The following is an 18,059-nucleotide window of genomic DNA, read 5'->3' as shown; positions in this document are numbered from 1 at the left end:
AAGTCAAGATCCTATAGATCCCCGGCGGCAGCGGCGGAGGAGGAGGGGGGGTGTGTGTGGAATCTACTAAAGCTATATATGGAAATCACATCCCATCTTTCAAACCTGATAAAGCTTCAAAACATGTACAACATCAATCCATGTTTTCAAAACTATTACTGAATATTACTCATCAAACATATTGTATGTTGTCCAACATAAAATGGGTTACCAGTAGAAACACAAAAAAGCACCCCAAAATGTACCCTATCTAACAAAACGGCTGCTATATATCAACCCTGCTTTTAAAAGGAGATCAGTTTGTACAAAATTTTCATTCAAGGGCCATGTCAAACAAATTATAAGGTTAAAAGTTAAACCTCGTAATCTCTTCATCTTCACCCTCATCCATCTCCTCTTCCTCGTCGTCACTAAACGTCTCAATGTCATCATCTTCTTCCTCCTCTTCGTCTTCTTCTTCTCCATCCATCATGGTCTTAAGCTTAGTTTCTTTGTCCTTCAAACCCGTACTCAAAACCACAGTTTCTCCACGGGATTTCTCCATATCCTTCCTTAGCTTATCCATGTTCTCCCGCCTGCGTTCCTCTTCTAATCTTTGCTTTTCTGCCCGTCTCTTATCAAGATCAGTCCTGAAAGCACAAAACAAAACAAATGAAGAAATGCACGTATAGGTAAGCTCAAGCTAACACAATGTACATCCCATCTGAACTAGAAAAATAGATCCTTTGAAGTGAGGCAAAATACTTATAGGTGTCCATGTACTCATCAGCACTAGCTTCAATAGCCTTAAAAAAGGCTTCCATTCCAGCACCAGAAACTGCAGACACTCCAACAGAACGGAGATTCTTATAGAATTCATCAAGAACAAGTGAGAGGCTCCTTGTTAGCGTTGATGTATATGAGTTGTCGGACTCTAGTGCCGCATGAAATACCTCAAAATCTTCCATCCACTGTTCCCAGAAAAAAAAATTGCACTATAAAACTTAAACTCACTTCTACTGCAAGAAACAAAGTTGAAAAAGTAGTGGCTTTGGCAAACAATAGAACACGGTGACTAGCTTTCAACCATATAAAGAATCACCCATTTACAAAGCTTACGAGATAATTAGACGAATTGGTAAGAAACTGAACGACCATATAAAGAATAGTACAGTTTACAAGTCTAGATATACCTCTAAAGCAAATTGATGTTGAGCCACGTCAGTCTTGTTGAAGGCCAAAATCAGAGGTAACCGTGTCTTGTAAAGGATGCTACAAGCATAGAGCATATTACTCATGAAAGTAACAGGGCTTGCCGAACGAGGTGTATCAACCACATATGTTACCACAGTGGGAAAAGTAGAAGCAAATGCTTCAGTGATTATTGATCCTGAAGCCGACCAAGTGAATATCTCAATCTGACCAGGAGTGTCCACAAGAACATAATCAAGCTGATCGGCTCGGTTCTCAATAACCGATATAACCTGAAATCAAGCACTCCCAACACTTATAAATAAAAAAGAAGAAAATAATGAAGGAGAGTTTGAATACAAGTAAAGAATACGAAATAAAAATATTTGGATCGAGAAAACCCACATCACACCATCGGTGTCATACCAGTACAAAAAAGTAGAGGGATTGGACTCCAACATGCAACAATTCAAACTAATAGGGTGGATTGCAGCCATCTGATTAATAGATGCTTTCTGAAAAGTTTGATATATCATCTTTTCTGACATTGCAAATGAAGGTGAAGTCTATTCTAAGACCCAGCATTTGATCATACCCAACGATAGTCACAAAATTCTCTGAATTTTTCATAAAATTCATAAAATTCTCTGAATTAGGGGTCACCAATTAAATCGGCGAATTGATGAATTAATCGGCTATTCTTCAATTAACTGTAGAACATAATAACATTTTTACCCTTCACCTTCAAAATTTTATTTTTTTTCAACATTCATACATCAAGAAGAAGACTAGGGTAAAGAAAGGTTAAAGATGAAGGTTTTGGTAAGAAACCCAAAAACATATTTTGTATAATCTTCAAAACTTTCCCAAAGTTATCGGAATTAACGGAATTGAGCCACACCAAATAATTACCGAATCCAAACTTTGTTATTGTGGACCCTACCTCTCTACATGAGTTTCATCCATACGGCAAAGGTACGTATGTCAGCTGAGGGGACGTCTTGCCCCCAGTACATTTGTCGGGAATGAAAATTTTGCGACAAAAAGCAAATATAATCTTAAGTAATTTTACCTCGTCAAATTTCGTTGAGAACAAGTTAAGTGACGTCAATATCCCTCCATTAGGACCAAGGTTGAACTGCTTCATTACTTCCTTGTACCGAACAGTGTCTCTTATATCAATATTCGCACCAAAAGGGAGGGTCATAACTGCTGGATCAAGATTAATGATATATCCCCGAAGGTTCGAAGCTTGTGTATGGCAAACCAACCGATTAAGAAAAGTCGTCTTCCCACTACCTGAAGTAAAATCCAAAATTTTTGCTCAAATCAACATGTTTTGAATGAAATAACTAGAAGGGAAACAAGGCAAAACCAATCAATAAAAACTAGTAGGGATCTAAGAGATGCAGTAATGTACATGCCTGCCATTCCTACTACAATGATAATAACCGGTTTCCTCTTGAAATTAACTAATGAAGTCCCCTCCTGCCCACCACGTGAGGATTCCGTTATGTTTAGTTTCTCCATTGATTGGTTAAGATCCTCCTTTTCTTTACCCTTTGACTTCAAGTAAGATTAAGGGAAATATTAGCAAATTTTCACCAGTTGATAAAATTAAACATAAAAATGTAGGTTTAAGAAACAAATAGAATTAGAAGGTAAAGTGGGTACTTGGCTATTCGACGTATCTGCCAAATCCATTTGCATTGACACAGGTGCATCTGCCATCTTCGAATTTGAAGTTGAGCATTGGGAATCAGAATTGATATCCATTATCAATGTCGAATTTCCAATAGAGATTTCCAAGATATTTTATCAAAAAAACAAAAAAAAAAAAAGTTGCTATAAGAGAACATTATTGCTACTTGAGAACATTATGGATATAAACTAGAAGAATGCAGACATGTAATTGAATATTTATTAAAGATTAGTAATACGTTTAGACTTGAGAAAGAGAGAGAGAGAGAAAACATTTGAGATTCTCAAACAGGTTCACTTTTTTAGCTTAGTTCCCCGAAAAGGTGGCTGACTGAGGAGATTGAAGTTGAACCAATTAACAAACTCCAAGAATACCGTCATACAATTTGAGATACATTGCACTTAAAACTAGGCCAGCAATGTATATGTTCTCAAAAATGGTCTAAAACCCTTGCTCAATTGGTTGACATACTACACCATACCCATGAGGAGGGTTCAGACTAATCCATGTTGTTCTAAAACCAAACGTTGTAATTTATCATAAGTAATGACTTCTACATCAATGTGAATACATTGAAAATGTGAACTTAAATATAAACCACATCAAATACAGGTCTACAAATCAATTAGTATAATTCCAAAAGAGCTGAATATCAATCAAAATAAGAGTGTTACTTGCTAAGAAAAACATTTCCACACAAGGGTAACCTATGAAAAAGCTTTCCAATGCCCATCACAATTTGTATTCAAAAACTAAAAAATCCATAACACTTAACAAAATTTACAAGATAAAAATGAATTAACATAAACCAGAAAACAAACAAGTTATTGGACCAAATTCTTCAAAGTCCAAAATTAGCAAATTCCGGATACAACAGATATTTGGAACAGGACTAAGGCCCTAAAGTTCAGATTCAACATTAAAAAAAATCGCAAAAAACGGATAGCTAAAAAAATCATAATATGTGAATAGTCCTAATAGAACTTGGATTTACATTCTTTGAACGGGTCCAAAAATTCAGGTACACATATAAAATACATTAAAAAATGTTCCCTTTTATTTCCATCATCATCAAAGCCTTATCCCAAAAATTTGTGGTTGGCTAAACAAATCCTATTCCTCCATTCCACTTAGTCCAGAGCCACATTTTTTTTTAATCTAATATCTGCTTCCACCATCTCCATCCATGTTCTTTTGAGTTTTCCTCTAGCTCTTTTACAACCTTCAACATGAATATCACTTCCAACTAGGGCTGTAATTGGCCGTCGTTGAACATGCCCAAACCATCTCATTCAACTTTCTCAAACTTTGTCCTCTGTAGGAGGTACTCCTACACTCTTTTTTAACAAATTCATTTAGAACTTTATTTTTCCTAATCTTTTCATTCATCATCTCAACATCCCCATATCTGCTACGCTCATTTAATTAACATGACATTTCTTAACTGCCCAACATTCTAATCCCTATAATCATACTGCCGTCTCATCAGAATTTTCTTTTAATTATATTGGTATGTGTCCTTCACATAGCACTCCAGAAGTGCACCTCCACATTAAACATCCTTCTCTAAGAATTTTTTTTCTTTTTTTTTTTAGTTGTGAACATTGTAGGACTTCAAATAAAATTTATCAAAGGAACTAAAGGAATTAAAAACAAGCGATTATGCTGTCACAGAAAATCACTACTGTCCATCCCATCCAACACTATATGTTCACATATAGGCATAAAACTGAAATGGAAAAAACTCTAAAAGTTAAAAGTTGGGGAGAGAAAAAAAACTTAGAAATAAAGTAAACTACGAGTTGCTGAAAAACTAAAATTAAGTAACGGCTTCAATGTAGAAATCGTAGAATACCTTAAATCACCGTTACAGAGTTGATTATATTGGTCGAACATTAAGTGCTAACGAGTTTGGATCAAAAACCTAGAAACTCAGGAAACTCTTATAAACCAGTATAGGAGTAGAGAAGCTAAGAGAGAGTGAAAGTTTCAAACAAAAGTACCTGAGATGTGTGACTGAGAAGCGATTAGATGCAGAGAGCGAAGGTTTATTGGGGCCTGTGTTGAGACCTGTAACACTGGATAGAGAGAAGTCCACTCTGTTAAGATTTAGAAGAGAAAGAACTGGTCAGGATTCATAAGAGATGAGCAATACCTGTCTCCAACGCGAGTTTGTCTCCTTCGTCCCAACCCTCTAGGGTTTCTGGAAGCAAGTAAACTTGGTTTACTTGGAGTGTACGTAGCAAAAGTTGGCGTGCTAATATTATCTCTCTTGGACTTGGACAAGAGAGAGACGATAAAGCTATGTTTGGATTGAGAGAAAAGAAGAGAAGCTCATTAAGAGAAGAGAAGAGAAGAGAAATTTCTCAGAAATTCCCCTACAAATATTAGGAACAAGACAAGACACCATTCTGGATGCTGCTTAAGTCATTTCCTATTAGTCTTTAAGGCACACCATGTTGAATGGGGTATGTCGCCAGTTTGAAACCCCAAGTCCTACCTCAAATATTCGCTCTCAAAGTGTTCGTCTAAATAAATGATTTAATGGTTTCCTGTCTTTTTTTTTTTTTTTTTTGAATTACAAGATTTAATTCATATACGTATACAAATAACTATTTCACAACCTTTAATCTGAAATATTAGAAGTGAGAAGAATTAAATGCATTTTAGTTAACATTTTAAGAATATTTATCTAATGTAAGATTTTTTTTACTTCAATTTAAATTAGGTTTTAGGTTTTATTTTCTACTAAATTAATGCCATTAGAAAAAGTAAAAAAGTCATTTGATTGTTGAATCAAAAAATTTCAAACACTTTAATCAAATTCCACCGAATTATTGGAATTGCTTGATTTTGAAGCATATAAATCTCTCTCTAACATACATCTCAAAGAAACTTATCTCAAGGATAAATCTCAACCATTGAATTTTATATTTAAATAGTTGAGATCAAATACTTTTTTGACAAGTAATCCTCTAAGTCACCTGATACTTACGCTTAAAATATAAGTTGAGATCATTATTATTTACTTAACTAAGCATTCTTTTCGCTACCAACATTAAGTTAAAGAAAAAAGAGTTGAGAATTTATAAGGAAATATAAAAAATAAATGCATAATAATAAATGGGAACGGATCGAAGGAGAAAATACATATGTAAAAACAATGTAACATGACTAAATTTTCAAAATATGGGTTAGAAGTTTCGGATTGAGCTGATTTTTTGTGAGGATGATCTCTATGATGGGAAGATCATCCAGGAAAAAAAGCAATCCAATCTGAAACTTCTAATCCCATTAAAAGTGATTTAGAATGTGTACGGTCACTTTTGATGAATTTAGAAGTTTCAAATTGAACTGATTTTGTATGAAGATGATCTTCTCATCATAGTGACCATCCTCGCAAAAAATCAACTCAATCCAAAACCTCTAACCCATATTTTGAAAAACCATTGTTTTTACATGTCCCATGAACCGCCCCCATAATAAATTAGGTTGTGATAATTTGACACCCCACTTACCCCCCCCCCCAATCAAAAAACCATAGATGATTTGCCTCAAGATACACAAGAAAAAGATTTATGATTCTATGTATCCGATTCCCAAGGCAAATGATCAACGATTTTGTGATGGCAGTTTAGGTCAAAGGAGAGCCTCAGAAAATCATTATCCAATAAATTTGGTTGAGAACCTTTATAGAAAAGAAAATGGTTGAAACAAAAATAAATTATTATATTATTTCATCCTAAAAAAATTGATTTTGTTTTTTGTCAAAACATCATAACCTCTCAATTAGAAGTTGATTAATGATAAAAATGGTTCTTTTAAGCTTATAATTAGGACCACCTACTTGCAGATCACAAATCGTATGTCGCACCCCAACCTTGAATAAATGGTTTGCACTTCCAAAGAAGAATAAAAAAAGGGGGTGCAAGTTTTACCCTTTCAAATGCAATCAACATAGAGGGTTTCTTTTTCTTTTAAAATGATGAAGTGCAATCGATACAAGTAGATCGCCTCTCAAAAATCAATTTTTTTTAACTAATTACACGTGTGTCAAAGTACCCATAGTATTACTTGAGTCCTAACATCTTATGATTCAGTCATGAATCAGCAATGCTACAACTTAAAACAGTCCCCAAAACTCTTTTTTTTTTTAAATAAATTATTAGTCAATTATGATTCACAATCTGATCAATGGTTTCATTGTAGACCTGCCCATATCTGTGTTGGTTTTACTACATAAATTACAGATCAGATGGCTAGAGACTACTAATAAGATCAGAGAATGTGTAAGCTAAACTACAACACAATCTAAAATAATACTAATGTGAGTGCAACAAAAGTGCACAATTCATACCAAAATAATACTAATCTTGTCCATCAGCCAAAACCATCTCTCACTTTTGCTTACACTGAAGAACTCGATAATAAAGAAGACTATGAATTACATCAGAACAAACTATACGTCTTAAAACGTAAATCAGTCTCACCTTCCCAAGTCCATTTAATTGAAAAACATCACTAAGTACTTACCAAGACTCCATCCCCTGCATTACTCATACCCCACCGAAATTTGTGCCCTGAAAATTTTTCGGAAGGAAAATTAGACTAAAGACAATGAGAAAGAACCCTGAAATACCCATCAACTCTTCTCCATCATCCACTACAGAAAACAACCCACTCTCTTCTAAGATTGCACGCTTTTAGTGCACTAAATTTTCCTCATTGTTGATCTAGAATTGAGGAAGATATTTTAACCAGTTTTCTCATACTCTCACCTAATTCACAGATTATGAAGCATGAAACATACTAAGAAAGTTGAATGGAGATTTTGTTAGGATGGATGTATATTCAATAGAAATCAAAGATGGGCAAATAACTCACCAAACTCTCACTTGGAGACCCTGAATCAGAATCGATTGTAAGTCTTCCCATAGTCCTCATGCCTTTGACGCTGGAACTCACCATAGTTGTCATGAGACCTTGAAGTAGGATAATCTTCAACGGGATACGGGTACCTACCCCTTGCGTCCGTAGATAAATTGGGTCCAGAATGAGGATTGCCTGAAGTACGGTCATAGTCATTGTATCCAGGATGGTTATAACCACCGAAGCCTGATGCGGACATATGTTGGCGTGCCTGTTGTCGTCTTTGGATGTCAAATTGAAGAAACTCATCCCACTGCTTAGCATGCAAGCCCCTTAGGATAGCCAATTTCTTCATGTAGTTCTCTCTCATTTCCCTGATAGACTGTAATCCAGTGATGCAGATCGGAGTTAAATACAAAAGAATTAAGATTGAGGGCTATCTTTCCTAGATTTTTCCTGTTTCTTAGCAAAGCAATAAATAAATAACCAAAACAAAACAAAAATGAGTTAACTAAATAACCAAAGAATGTAATACCCAGTTCTTTAAAGGCAAGAAGTTGTAATCATGAAGGTTAAGGCAAGACCTACTTGTGGTGCTTAATCATCTGGAAATAGAGATATGTAGTGTTTGAAGATCAGCTTCTTTTTTTCTAATTCAGAGCAGATTGTGGATACAATGTAATTGATAGTCGTGTTTTCCTTTAAAAGGGTCTAGTGAGAATCTATCTCACTAGTTAATTTACTTTTCCTTGCATTCCCCTTTATCAATTAAGTTTTATTTTTATTAGGGCTTAGACACATCGCTAGGTTGGTTTAACACATTGCAGTGCAACTTTGAGGTCTTGGGTTTAAGTCCAGCTTAGCTACCCAAAAAAAATAATTACATTATATTTTTAATAACCATATACAGGATCGGTTCCGTTGACTCAAGAAATAACAAAAGGACCTTGACAGTGTAAACACATCATCCAACTGTTGGGATTTTAGGGTCTGTTTGATTGCATAGAAAACCAATTTCCAAGAAATTTGAAATCAATGGGAAATTAGCAGGGGGAAATTAAAAAATGTGTGTTTGATTGCATCTGAAAAAAAAATCAAAGAGAAGAAGAAGAAGAAGAGAGAGAGAGAGAGAGAGACGGTGACAGTGCCTATGGATGACAGTGGCGTCGGTGGTGAGAAGGGAAAGTGGAAGAAGACGTAGGTTTTTTTTTTTTTTTTTTGAGAGGAGGGGGGGTGTTCATTTTCCAATGGGGTACAGTAGGAAAATGAAATCCAGCCTTAGATGGTTTTTAGATGTGGATGGAAATTCATTTTCCACTGAAAATACCAATCAAACACATGGAAAGTGAATTTCCCTCCATTTTCCATGCACAATCAAACACACCGTGTGTGTGTTGGGTCTGCCATGTACTCATTTGTCTTACCTTTCCTTATTTCTGAGATTTGTTACCCTACGATTAGGAATTCATGGTGCATAGTAACATTGGTGCTTTAGTCATGTAACAGATAAGCAAATCAAAGAAATGACAGCATACCTCCAAATGAGGAAGCTTCGAGGATAAACACAAGCAAGATAGAATAAAAGACCGATGAAATATAAGAATTTAACAAAAGTCCAATGTAATTAAGGGAAGTCATACCTCACGATGCTTGTAATTCTCTTCATCTTCTTCTTTGTCACGAATTCTCCCAAGTTCCATGGCCTCCCTCTTATATTCCATTTCTAATTCTTCCAATGTTTGCGGATAGGCAGGATATTCGTACTTACGCGCAGAATGCATGTCAGGACCATGTCTATCAATATCCCATCCATCAGTTTTATGGGACCCAACGCTCTGGGTATGGCCCTCATATGGATTCAATGCATTTCTGGTGAAATTGGGGTGTGCTGGAGATTTTGAATGACTTGAACGACCTCTAGCTCTATCATTACCATAAGCTTCACGAAACGAAGAGTATGTTAAACAAAATCCCACTTTTCCAGATGTCTAACATAGATGGTAGCTTTTTAACTACAGACAACTATCTTATATTCAAATTGTGAACCCATTCAACGCAAACAAGTCCAGATATGCTTGCAGTAAGTAATTTGATTTTTGGAGACGGCCCAACTGATTCAAACCCAACCCCGAAAATAACTTCACAATCGAACACATAACGCTTGAACTTACCTCTGGCTGCAAAACAAAATGATTAGCAACACAATCCTTTATTAAATATTCATAGGAAAATGGTTTTTTTTTTTTTTTTTTTTGAGTCCGACTAGCCTTACGGAGTTAGTAGTTTACAATTTAGCAAGTTCAAACCACTGGTTTAACAGCATGAATTTTGTAAACAGATTCAATGGAACCCTACCTTGAGAAGAATTCCTTGACAACTGCTGAAGATCCTCACGAACATGTTCTTCCACAACCTTTTCCTGTCTGCCGAGCTTCTGTTGGAATTGAGATGCATTTCGCGGACTAGAAACGGACCTCTGAGATTCAGAACGGCCCAACCGAGAACTAATAATACTTCTATCAGGTGACTTTGATCTGCTCCTTTGAGAACTAGAACCTCTTTTGGTATCCTTGTCCTCTTCTTTGATTACTTTGTGCACAGCGTCCACACCTTTTGCTAAGCATAACCTATCTTTGCCACTAACAATTATAAACTTCTCCTCCATTTTAATTTTGCACCCAACATCATTTTCAATCTTATGGATCACCTTCTCTGTGAAAAGAGCTTTTACATGCTTCTCCCTTGCAGGTACCCTTTCAAAGAAATCTTGGGACTTGCGATTCGCTCCAAGAGTAGAAGGACATCCCTATAAATTTGTCGCAAGACACAGAAAAAATAATAATAATAATAAATCTTCCAAACATATAGAGAGAGAGAGAGAGAGAGAGAGAGAGAGTACTCAACCAGAAACCACTGACAATTCTTGTTCTCCGGTATTTATTAAGACCTATTCCAAAAATCAGTAAAAGAACCAAATCTTGCAGGCAATAATAATTCTCTCAATCTTCTCCAATTGGAGACATAAATAAGCAGCCAGTACAGGCAATTGCCAACAGACCATATACACACACGATATAATAGATAGACACACACACACGAACACACCCTTGCCTCCACAATCACCACACACACACTCAATATATATTACATTAATAGATGCCTGACCCACTTCTTTAACTGGGCTGATGAGGTTTTATTTTATCCAAACATTCACGACTCAGATCCTTCTATCAACAGCAAGATCTATAAGAAAATGCAATTCAAGTGTAGTCTCCAATAGAATGCAAAAAAGATAAAAGAAACCAAAAAGCAATCCGATTTCAAACCAACCTTCAACCCTAATTGTATTCTCCTCCGAGAGTTCCACCCGAGGAATGAATTGAAATTCAACACACCTCTCAAGGAATCAATGTCATCATCACAGAAATCCCAACCCAGTTTTGGGATTTCTTAGCAAAACCAGATTTCAAAACCCTGAAAACAGTCTCTACTCTCTACAACTGAGTTATCACTGTCCATGAATTGTCCCATTTCAAGGTAGAGGCTTGAGTCATCTCGGTCTCAGATGAGCTCTAAAACGATGACTACATCAGAAAATTATTTTCAAAAGGAAAAATAACAAAATACACAGCCAATGATTAAGAAAGAGGGTGCATTTGCCACAAATAATAATAATAATAATAATCACACCTGCGTAAAGTGGCCTGATTCTCCACATATTTTGCATATCATTTCTTCCTCTTTCCTTTTCTTCCAATTCCTCTCAGTTGCCTTAGATTTGGCCTCCCATACTTTAGCTTCTCGACTAGTAAAATCAGTTGGGACTGCATTTGGATCACGAGGCTCCTCTTCTTCATCCGAACTTGCAAGAGACCTTTTGTTTCCCTTTGCTTTCTCTGGGGCATTGACTACAGTTGATCGAGGAGGACCAGTATATTCCTTATAAATTTCATTAAAATCATCATCGATATCTGGTGAGGGTATGTTTGCCATTTGAAAGTGTAAGTAACAATTCACACCTGCATCAACCTCAAACCATATAAATCACCTTCAAGAATATCCAAATAACAACAGTAAATGAAGGCAGAAACTACACAAAAACATTACGGCTACAAGCTATATGGCATGCACCCGTGCTTGGTGCACTACTACAATAGATTGTCTTTTTAAGGTTAATTGGACTTGAACCCACGCCCTCAAAGTTGTTTTGCAATGTGTCAAACCAACTGAGCTTTGGGTCTAAGCCCACTGCAACAATAAGGTGGCTGGCCCGATACATGGAATTGCCCTGCATGGTGCAAAAGTTGAACCAAGTACAAGAATTCCAACTATTGTACTGGTGAAGATCTACAGCATGGGGTGATTATCCTCTATACCACAGTTTGTTTACTTTATTCCACAGAATGGGGGAAAAACTCCCCTACAAAATTTTATAGTTCAAAGTGGGAGGTCTCTATTGGAATTTTGATTTTAGAGGAATTTCAATGATCTTAAGAACGAGGCTATTAATAGTCCTATTAGCTGGAAATTTGTTTCTCTCTTCTGCCCTTTCGAAGAATACTGTTGGATTCTGTTGGGAAACCAAAATGGTGCCTTCTTAGTTAACCATTTCTATCAAGTCCTCGCATGGGCCCGACACATGGATACATTGGGGTCACAAGGTGCCTTGACCTTGTTTGTAGTTAGGTCTCTCTACCTCCTTTCTTTGCTCTAATAACATTTCTATATTCAAAACAAAAAAAAAAAAAAACTTGCACGAGAGGCATCATCATACTTCACTATAGCTAAATGGATCACAATGTCCCTTCAAGGGTGTCTCTTTTTTATTTGGTAGGTTACCTTAGATTGAATGCTCGCCGATGATAATAGCATATATCCTATTTGGTAAGAATTTGCCAACCATTTTTTCATCCATTGTTCTTTTTCTTGGGAAGTTCGGCCTTATTTCTTACACCTTTTTAACATCCATCACGCTTTTCCAATAACCTTAATCCAACTTTTTCAAAGTTGGCATTCTATGAGTTGTTTAGGATAACCAACATGACCAATATCAAAGCATTGTCCACGTATTTTTTGGTCTAGCTTAACAAATGTCAGATTTACAAACTGAAATTCAAATAACATAAACCCAGAAACAAGTAAATAAGTTATCATTGGCAGACCTAAAAATCAATCGAACCCACCAACAAACGAAACGACCCATTGCGCAAAAATCAAAAACCCAGTTTTATTGTGCAAAACCCACCCTTTATATATCAAAATTAGTCAAAAATATAAAAACCCACCTTGAGTAAATCAAGAGAAATGATCATGGCAGACGCACTTACAAATTACAACTGACCTTTCGTTCTTTGTTGATAGAGAGGCTTGGATCCTTGAACAGTTCTAAGGAGTGGTGCTGTTGGAGGTTGAAAGGGTTTTCTATTAAGAGCTGAAATCCAAGTCACGTATGGGGGCTCTCTGTGCTCCTCCCTCTGTCTCGCAGCCTCAGTGCCTCACACCCGCAACGTAACCTAGATAAGGGCAAAGCCCTAGTTTTGAAGTGACGGAAGTAGCTTTGGTCTTGGCTGTGGTATTAGGGTCGTGGGTAGCGGTGTCAATGGGTCGGTTCCGATTCGGTTCTAAGAAAGTTAGAACCATAGCCACTTTATTTTTTTCTTTTTTTGTTCCGGTTATGGTCGGTTCCGGATCCGATTTTAAAATAAGTGGAAATATTTTATGATCATTATAAAAAGAATTTTCTTAAAAAAACAGATAACATATTATCTACCAAATATCAATTTAGTTATAATTTATTCCATTAAAAATATGATTTAATTATTTTTTTCAAAAATCAAAAATCATAATCTTTACAAATAATAAGCTTTAAGAAGAGATAAGCCATTTCAAACTCCAATATTTAGTTTATATGAAAAAATTTAAAGAATTTTATATAATATATATGTTAATTTTAAAATACATGAAAACTTTAAATCATGTACAATGATAAAATAAATCGGTTTCGGTACCCACAGATACCCATTGGATAGAACCTAATGGTTCCGATTCCTATTAGTTTGATCCCATATTAAACCTGACTCTAATCGATTTCAATAAAAAGGGAATCAGGATTTTCGATTTCAATTCTGGTTTGGTTCCAGGTAAATGGGTACCCATTAACACCACTAGCCATGGGAACTCTATTAATTGATGTTGGGGGTTTTATTGTAGGGAAAATTACTTAAAGGACCCTGGCTAAGGGATTTATTTCTAAATTGTTCATAAGTTTTGCACAGTAGCTTGACATATATTTAGTAAATTTTTTTATTTTTTAATGATTGCTCGTTATTGGCAAACTCACCGTTTTATTATTTATTATCGAGTTCACCACTTTTATTCATTGTCGAATTTGACATTTTTTTTTATTTAGTGTCAAGTTCACAATTTTTACTGTCGAACTCACCACTATTTACTAACGAGTTCACCACTGGTAAAATCCACCCATTCTCAAATTTTATTTATTGATTTATTTTTTACTAAAATACATGGAAAGATTGATTAGAAACTTGGGATAACTACTTGTTTAGATGATTTCAACCCACAATAACCTTTCTTAGTCAATTTTTATCTAAAAACTAAGACAGAGAAAAAAAAATGTGAAAGAATCTTATTTTTTACATAAATCTTCAAAATGTTTGAAAATTTGCGTATTTTTCCTTCTTAAATCCTTTATAACAGAATGGAGTCTCTAAAACTCAATTGAGATGCCAAAAATTCATTTTTTTTTTTTTTTATGAAAAACAATGAGTTCAAATGATTAGAGCATTCAATCATGAAAAATGGGAGAGATAAGATCCAAGGATTGTTAAAAAAATAAAAGTTTACTAAACTAACTATTAAGAGACCACCCAAAACTTATGGACTATTTAGAAAAAGTCCCTCCACTAGGGTATTTTAAGTAATTTTCCCTACAATAAAACTCACAGTATCAATTAACAGAATCCCCACGACCCTAATACCTTAGCCAAGACCAACGTTGCTTCTACTACTTCAAACCTAGGGTTTTGCCCTATCTCAGCTACATTGCATTTGTGAGGCTACAAGACAGAGAGGGGAGCACATAGAGCTCCTCCCTATGTAAAGAAAAGTTTACTAAATGCACTATCAAGAGACCGCACAAATACTTTGGGGCTAGTTAGAAAAAAGTCCCTTTGCCAGGGTCCTTTAAGTAATTTTATCTTTGCTATAACACGCCAAATAGACACACAATTTGTAAAAGAAAGGTTTTGCCATTACATTTTTGTTCATACCACCCCAAACATTAAATTAAGGAGATATATTCTCGAAACGTGTGCAAATTATGTTCGAATTTGAGTTATGGTTTATTTTAATTCTCAAAACATGTCTTTCAACATATTTGTCACTCTTATAATCAATGAATTGTTGATAAATTACTAGCAAGGTCGTAGACAATGTTAAAGTCAAATACCCTTGATATTTTTAACAATGAGTTCGTTAATATTTTATTGATAGGAACGTTGATTATAAAGGTGATGAATCACTAAAAAGTGTGTTTTGATAATTAAAATGACAAGTAAGTTTGTCATGTTCAATGCACAAAATGGAGATTCACCCTTACCTTGAGGGGGTTTCTATTAACACGATATCACTTATAGCACATCAATCTTCTATATAATAAATTGTAAGCATGGGTGTCACTCCAACTACGATTATGGGATATAAACATCCCCTCTAACTATAGTAGAGTGAAGTCCACATTCCACACTCCACACTGTCCCACCTTGTTCTCTTCTCCCCTTCAACTTTATTGTCTCTATTATCCTCCTCATCTCTTTCTCTTTTTAAATAATATTACCCCCTAACTTTGCTATCGTTCCTTTTTTACTCCTTTGACAACACAAACAAATTCTTGAAGGGAAATGTTTAGTTAATTTCAATGAGATATGTATGTTGTAAGTAAAAGTTGGTGTGCAAGAAGAATCTCTTTAGATTATATTGATGATTGAACAGGTGAGATAACTATTGTATTTTTAATGTCCACATCTCGTGGATTTTTTTTTCTTTTCATTCGGTTTTTTTCTATTTGCACACCAACTTTGACTTACAATGCCGATTCATTTGAAATTGAAAAGATGTTTACCAATGTGTTATTAGTAAATTTGGTGTGTTGATAGAAGTTCTATTCTTTTTATCTATTTTGTTACATATTCTTTGAGATAAATTGCATGTGCACGAGGACAAAGAACACAATAAGTGGGGGGGTCCCATGAGCCTAATTATTTATATATTGCAATTTGTTTATATATGATGGATTTGTTTGATAGAATAACAAAACTCTCTAGGGACCGTGAGAGAAATGCAAAGGTTTCGAACATCCAAAGGTGTTAATGAATTGATTGGCTGATACAATGATGAGGATTCATGATTTGAAATTAATAAATAATAACATGATATTGAGTGAATGACTTTAGGGTATAGACGATAAGAGTCTTCAAGCTTTTGACAAGACATTGTTAATCTAATAGTTTTGTGGATGGAGATCCACTCAATAATGTTATTAAGGTTAGAGGAATAAGTCGGTTTCCTAGTAGAGGATGGGCAAGCATGTTCATTGAGATTCAACTTGGAGAAGTAATACTTGAGAGCATATGACTTCCATCGTTAATGTATAGAAAGAGAGGATTGTATTTTATTATCCATGAAAAATGGGAATCAAATAGGTAGGAACCCCATTTTTCATGGAAATCTCGCATTTTTCTTTGTTTGAGTGTTCATTTTTATGGAAAATGAAAATCCACTCTAATCAAAATATTCAATAGAACGTGGATTTCATTTTCCCAACTACCTTTATAGATACTAAATTTTTACATTGGTCATTCAATTTGTTCAAAACTACAAATAACCCCTTCATTCTTCATATAATGGGCCCTACACCTAAATTGGTCCCGTCTATTAGGATTGCCTTTTATGACATGGATTTAGATTTTTGTAAATAAAATCTAACGACCTTGATCTTGTGCCAATCAAACCAAAATCAAGCCATCAAAAATCACTAAATGGGTTTTCTAAATCATTAAATAACTTAATCTCGTGCCCTATAATTATAAAAAGGGGTAAAACTCATTAAGAAGTCTTTATAACTACCTATAAAATGAAAAGAAACAATTTTGACTTTTATATCAATTTATTAATTTTTTTTAATTGGGTGTATAATTGAAAAACCATCTTTACCTGATTCTATAAATACCAAAGCGTAGGCATTCATAAGAGACCTATATCATTTTCTCCAAAGAAGAGAACCTTCTAAAGAAAAAAAGTATGTCTTTTTTATCATATTTTAATATCCGACATATGCAAATGCCCACATATTACAAACAAACCATTTGTTTGTTTGTATTGAACCATTGATTGACAATTGCAAACGCCCACGTATTACAAATTTAAAATTTATTATAATTACTTTTTTTCTTTTTCTTTTTTCCTTTGCAAATTTTAAACAATCAATTTAATTTTATATCATATTTTAATATCTAATATAGGATATTGTGGGTTTATTCATTTTGAAAAAGATGACTTCGATAAATAAAAATTACTTGGTGAAGAAGAAACCCACAATATCCTATATTAAATATTAAAATGTGATAATTGACCATAGGAGAAATGCTAGCATTTGGTTGCCTCGTTCGCAAATTTTACACCAAAAATATTATAAAATATGGGTAATTGAAATTTTGTTATAGATTTGTTATCATATTTTAATATTAATAGTAAAATTTACTTAAAAGATCATATTGGAAGGGTTTCTTTCTAAATAGTTATAAGTTCATTTAGAAAACTTTTCTTTCTTGATGACCCATGGATGGACTTCAACTCGTGTTACAACGTTCTTGAATTACCCAAACTATTATTTTTCTCATATTCTTCGCATAATTAGATTTTCTAATGGCAATTGCGATCATTTCCAACAATTTTTTGTTTTGATGATAAATGATGATTGGAGAATGGTACACTTCTAATTTTGAACATTTAGATGTATCCCTTTTTTTTTCAATGATTTATAAATTAAAAAAATATAATATAAAAACAAAAAAAACAAAGAAGAATGTGGAAATTCTAATTTTTGTTTTGTAACTAAGGTTTATGCATTTTAGGTATTTCAGGGAGATTTACCCAGTATCAAAGTAAAAAAAAGAAAAAAGAAAAATCTAAATCACATTTATAGTGCAAGTGCAAGTTCACCTATTTTTATTGTCTAATTCAACATTTTTATTTTTGAGTTCAGCGTTTATAATGTAAGTTCACCTTTTTTTATTATCTA

The 18,059-nt window shown here is 34.5% G+C and overlaps 2 protein-coding genes across 5 annotated transcripts; both read right to left on the bottom strand.

Annotated features, from left to right (window-relative positions):
• Window positions 1-141: 141 nt before the first annotated feature.
• Window positions 142-5,275, bottom strand: QQT2 (P-loop containing nucleoside triphosphate hydrolases superfamily protein). 3 transcript variants are annotated; one of them, XM_086438606.1, is made up of 9 exons: window positions 5,028-5,275; window positions 4,876-4,950; window positions 4,728-4,796; window positions 2,845-2,901; window positions 2,591-2,736; window positions 2,243-2,465; window positions 1,173-1,463; window positions 745-950; window positions 142-629 (listed from the first exon to the last, which is right to left on the bottom strand). In XM_086438606.1, the coding sequence occupies exons 4-9, from the start codon at window positions 2,899-2,901 to the stop codon at window positions 347-349; spliced, it is 1,206 nt and encodes a 401-aa protein (XP_086294732.1). In that variant the 5' UTR covers window positions 4,728-4,796; window positions 4,876-4,950; window positions 5,028-5,275; the 3' UTR covers window positions 142-346. The 3 variants fall into 3 exon arrangements, with proteins under 3 accessions (XP_086294732.1, XP_086294733.1, XP_086294731.1); XM_086438607.1 differs by lacking the exon at window positions 4,728-4,796 and having other exon boundaries at window positions 2,845-2,894; XM_086438605.1 differs by lacking the exon at window positions 4,728-4,796 and having other exon boundaries at window positions 5,028-5,272.
• Window positions 5,276-7,162: 1,887 nt separating this feature from the next.
• LOC147403136 (Zinc knuckle (CCHC-type) family protein) lies at window positions 7,163-13,287 on the bottom strand. 2 transcript variants are annotated; one of them, XM_086438604.1, is made up of 6 exons: window positions 13,069-13,287; window positions 11,432-11,760; window positions 10,097-10,547; window positions 9,382-9,680; window positions 7,757-8,123; window positions 7,163-7,452 (listed from the first exon to the last, which is right to left on the bottom strand). In XM_086438604.1, exons 2-5 carry the CDS (start codon window positions 11,732-11,734, stop codon window positions 7,782-7,784), a joined length of 1,395 nt encoding a protein of 464 aa, XP_086294730.1. In that variant the 5' UTR covers window positions 11,735-11,760; window positions 13,069-13,287; the 3' UTR covers window positions 7,163-7,452; window positions 7,757-7,781. The 2 variants fall into 2 exon arrangements, with proteins under 2 accessions (XP_086294730.1, XP_086294729.1); XM_086438603.1 differs by having other exon boundaries at window positions 13,083-13,287.
• Between the last annotated feature and the right edge of the window lie 4,772 nt (window positions 13,288-18,059).

This window comes from Akebia trifoliata, chromosome 4 (assembly GCF_017979445.1).
Source record: "Akebia trifoliata isolate Shusen 1 chromosome 4, ASM1797944v1, whole genome shotgun sequence".
Lineage (NCBI taxonomy): Eukaryota > Viridiplantae > Streptophyta > Magnoliopsida > Ranunculales > Lardizabalaceae > Akebia > Akebia trifoliata.
This window is presented reverse-complemented; position numbering and strand designations above follow the sequence as displayed.